At 51.0% G+C, this 4,604-nt stretch overlaps 1 protein-coding gene across 1 annotated transcript; it reads right to left on the bottom strand.

The window, feature by feature from the left end:
- Nucleotides 1-2,095: 2,095 nt before the first annotated feature.
- On the bottom strand, nt 2,096-3,397 carry LOC132499804 (coiled-coil domain-containing protein 86-like). Its single transcript, XM_060114518.1, has one exon. It carries the CDS (start codon nt 3,395-3,397, stop codon nt 2,096-2,098), a length of 1,302 nt encoding a protein of 433 aa, XP_059970501.1.
- Nucleotides 3,398-4,604: the final 1,207 nt, after the last annotated feature.

The raw sequence follows: 4,604 nt of genomic DNA, 5'->3' as shown, positions 1-4,604 counted from the left end.
ACCCCCATTCCCCCCCTCCACCCAATTCCTCTTGGAATTGATTCCTGTGCTGGACATTTTCCCTTTCATCCTCTGAACTACTATCCAAATTGCTCTGTGCCCAGGGGCGCTGGGATCTATGAGCTGCTTCAGCATCATCCCTTGCCCTCTGCTTACAGCCGCATTTATAAGCAGGAACTCAGAAGATGGGAGCTGAGCCACAGATGTCAGGGGCTTCCCCAGAGGCTGCAGCTTCCACCAGGTGACCCTCCTTCTCCCTCAGGAATCTGGTGAGCCTTTCACCCTTCTCCCTTCAGGCTTAGGGGGATAAAGTCTCCTTGCTCTATCTGGCCCCATTGTGCTTCACTGTTCCATGATGATTTAAGCTTACCCATATTTTTTTGCAAATAATTGCAGTATTAAAATTTACTTAACTATACCCATTTAATGTGCCATCTTTTCCTGCTGGGATGTTTGGCGTCTGCTTTACCCTTGAACTTGTTGCCGAAATGCATAGGTTGTTGGGATCATTTCTAAGGAATGTGATAGGCTGATATTCAGGTACTAAAATTTGTAAATGATTTACTTTTTTATGTAAATTAGAGCTGATTCAGATGTATGCCTACAAGAGCAGCACTCTGCTTTGCATTCTTCTACACTTTCTTGTGCAAGAGCGAAGGGGTGGAATCAGTGCAATCTAGCTGGGACTTGCTTGTAGGTGTGACACGCATGGGAGCACCATCTCGTGTCCTCCCCATATTTCTCTCTAGACTCAATTCTCCAGCCTTGGATTCGCTTTCTGGTCGATGCCTTGTGCGCCCATCCCTTCCTGGATTAATGAGGCCCTTAAGGCATTTAGTGGAATGAATGGCTGAATGTCTGAACACCTGTATTGGGGCACAGCGCTGTCCGCCTAGGAGTCCTTCAGCATGACTTCCCCAGCCCAGCCCTTGTTCATTAGCCATTGTAAATTACAGTCACATGTGGCTTCCCTTTGTGCCTTTTCAGAAGACAGTGAGGGATACAGAGGAGGTTTAGAGAAGCCTTCAACTGAACACACCCTGGGGAATTCCTTTGCCAACACTTCTGGGTTTGGGTGGGTTTCTGTCACAGGCTTTGCCTGGACACATCAGATTCAGGGAATCCCCCAAAACAAACAGCCGGGTGCCGTGGAGGAGTGTCTGGAGCCATCATGAAATGTTGCAGTTGATTGGCAGCTAAGATATGATCAATTATCAATGAAAATAAAAAGAAAGCCTGTGAGGAGAAGAGGAAGAAAGGAGACCAGACAACTCAGCAACAGAGGCAGATAAACTCTCCCAAGCAGTCCGTCCCTAGCAAGCCAGAAGAGCTTTCCTGTGTGAGTTCAGCTTCTCACCACACAGAGAGGAAGCACAGATCACAGGAAAGTCAGAGTTGGCCACAGTCTAGAGGCAGAGACGTGTTCTTTATTCCATATAAGTCTCAAAACTGGGAAGTCTTTTTTCTTTCTTTTGCTAAGAGATCAACTTACAAATGGGTTTGGGGAAGGGAGTGGGTGAGCTTGGTCAGTTTGGTTGGAAGGTTTAGAAGCCAATTCTGCATACTCCACTTCCTCTTTGTAGAAAATCTGTTGCTGATCATCTGTTACTGATTTATTTAATAAAAATGAAGTTTAACAGTTATTTTTTTTTTTACATTTTATTTGTTTATTATGCTTTCTCCATCAGAATGAAAGATCCTTGAGGGCAGGGATTTTTGTCTGTATTCCTTGGTACGTAGAATTGTGCCTGTACACAGCAGGCGTTCAATAAATATTTCTGCTGTAGACTGGATGGCATGAGTTAATCAGATCCCTGGGGCTTCTGCAGAGTCTGGTACAGGAAAGGGGGAGCTAGATAGACCCTGCCCCCTGCAACCTGCCCATTTTAACCTTAAGTGTTGAAAAGTGGGGGGGGGGGGAGCTGGATTCAGTCCGCTGGGTGACAGGGGCAGTGGGAGGATGCAGAGAGACCCAAAGCAGCCTTTGGGGAGGTGTGTGTGAGGAGAGGTGGGTTCCTGACTTCCGGCCTCCTGGCCTGGGTTAGACCCAGGACTCTGAGACAGAACGTACATATTTTGGGGAGTCACCCTCCAGTCACAGCTCCCTGAGGAACCAGAAATTACTCTTCATGGTTTGAAGGCACTTGGAGAGGAGTGAGCTGACCCTCCTCCCTGCAGTCTCTGACAGGTCCCAGGCTACCTCTGCGTCTCTGTGCCACAGAGACCTGCCTGTGAGCCCTTTGGAAGGCTCAGAGCCCCGTTTCGGGTGGAGCCCCTGTTTTGGAGCCACGGAGTTGGAGTCCTGGGTCAGCAGAGGCGTGTGGCCAGTGGCCCAAGGGCTGCCGTGTGTGACACGGCGGTTGGCCACAGAAGGCCTCGGCCATCCGGAGCCCGGAGCTTCTGCAGCTGGGCCAGCGTCCGGCTTCTCCGCGGAGCGCAGCGGCTGCCTCTTCGCCCGCTTGCGCCTGGCGGGACTCCGGGTCGCTTGGACGATCTCCGCCTTCCGCTCATTCTCCGGGCGGCGTTGCGGGTTCTCGGCGCGGCGCCGCCGCTTCCTTCTCCTCCTCCAGGTGCCGGGCCAAGTCCTTGCCAGCTCTATCTCCTGCCCGTCTTGCATCTTCCGCTGCCAGGATGTGCGCAGGACCATCTGGGAGACGCTCTTCTTTGAGCGGTTCTTCCGCACCCTCCCGGACCTGGGCTTCCCCGTCGGGACTTTAGGGACGTCCTCCTCCTTCGGTGTCTTGGACGCTGGGGCCTGGGCTGAAGAGCCTTCTCGCTTCTCTGGCCCGAGGCCGTCTCTCTCCGGCTGCTCGGCCGGCGGTGGCTTCCTCGGCTCACGCAGATCCCGGGGGAAGCCGGGCGCTGGGGTGTCAGCCCTGCAGCGGCTGAGCGGGCTCGGGACCCGGGTAGGACTCTGGCGACCCGGGCCCGGCGGCAGCCGATGTCGGGGGGACCCCGCGGGGGCCTCCTCCTTACTCTTGGGCAACTCCGAGTCCGCTTCTTCTTGGTCCTGGGAAAATTTCGGCGACTCCCCACTTGGCTTTAGCTGCGGTCGGAGGGATTCAGCACTCGGCTCCGGCTGTCTTTGGGGCGACTCCAGGCCTGGGTCTCGCTGACGCTGGGGGGACCCTGGGCCCGGCTCTGGCCGCTGTCGGGGGGACCCCAAGCCTCCCCCGTCCTGTAGACTGGGTGATCTCGGGCTTGTCTCCGGCTGATGTCTGGGAGACCCCAGGCTGGGTGGCCGCACCCTCCGAGGAGACCCGGGCTCCCTCTTTTCTTCTGGGTTCGACTCGAGCTCCACAAGGGCCCGTCTGGCCCGCACAACTGAGGTGGGGTTCCCGGGGGACTCAGGCTTTGGGCCTTCCAGCCGCCGGCTGCGCCTCCGCGGCGTATCCATGGCCCGGCCAGAGTTTCCAAATCGAACAGTTACTTTTAAAATCTTATAATTATACAATGAGATCCATAATTACTAATTAACATGAGATTTTTGAAGATGCATGGTAACTAAATAACCCCTTTAGGATTTTAAGGCATTACGTGCGACTATATTTTTTAAAGGCCTCTTTTGGCATAATTTGAGTATTTTTGGTACCCAATTTTATCAGACTAACCCAGATAAAGGGATTTAAAGTAAATGAAGAATCCATAAAAGACATATGAAGAGAATGGGAAACACACCCAGTACTTAAACAGCTAACATGAAAGAGACTATTTTATTATATGTATTCTGGAAGATAATAATATAAAGGGTTTTTCAAGCAATAAAAAAAAAAAAGACAAAAAACAGTAGAGCTCTTTCTATAAGTAAAATCTTGCACATAATACCCGCAACATGTAAAACTGAGGAAGCTCCTCCGGTTGGTGTCCAGGTGGGGCCCGGGTCCAGCTATCCCATCCCCCATCCCTCTGAGGTCCCGACTTGGAATCCCCAACACTCTACAGGACAGAGTCTGGAAACCTCTAGAATCTCCTGCTCCGCTGTTCTCTATATGCATTCAGAAGTCCATGAGTAAGTGGATTTAAAATGTGAGAGGAGAAATGTTAGACACAATAAAGGATTTTCAAAGCATTGAACTGAAGGCCCCAAACAGAATTCCAGTGGCTTCTAATTGTTGATAAAAGGAAGTACAAAAAGCAACCCCTTTAAGGCCACTCATGATCTGGGGTAAACCTCTCTCTGCAGCCCAGTCTTCCACCATCCAGCCCTGCACCTTGTACCATGCTGTAACCCTCCGCTGTCCTGTCTGCACCCACCTGTGGCACTGAAATGGGGAGAGTCTGAATGGGTTGTGCTGTAAGAATAACATTGAATTTTGAAGATTTGATGTGAATAAGGAACGTAAGTATCTTAATAATCTTTATATCAGTGGCATCACATTTTTGATGTATTGGGTTAAACAAAATATATTACTAAAATTACTTTTACCTGCTTCTTTCTCCTTTTTTAGAAAAATGTAGCTGTTAGAAAATGTACCTTACATATATTGCTTGCATCTGTCTGGCTTGTAACACAGGTGGCCCTTCTGGGGCGTCCACGGGCAGTGGGTGGGGGGACCGTGGAGAACCAAAGTACGTGCCCCTAGTGAGGCAGAAATGTGGGCCCC

The sequence above is a fragment of the Mesoplodon densirostris genome, chromosome 12 (genome assembly GCF_025265405.1).
Source record: "Mesoplodon densirostris isolate mMesDen1 chromosome 12, mMesDen1 primary haplotype, whole genome shotgun sequence".
NCBI classification, from domain to species: Eukaryota; Metazoa; Chordata; class Mammalia; order Artiodactyla; family Ziphiidae; genus Mesoplodon; species Mesoplodon densirostris.
This window is presented reverse-complemented; position numbering and strand designations above follow the sequence as displayed.

Coding starts and splice junctions, on each gene's coding strand:
- LOC132499804 (XM_060114518.1), bottom strand. CDS start 3,397: ATGGATACGCCGCGGAGGCGCAGCCGGCGGCTGGAAGGCCCAAAGCCT.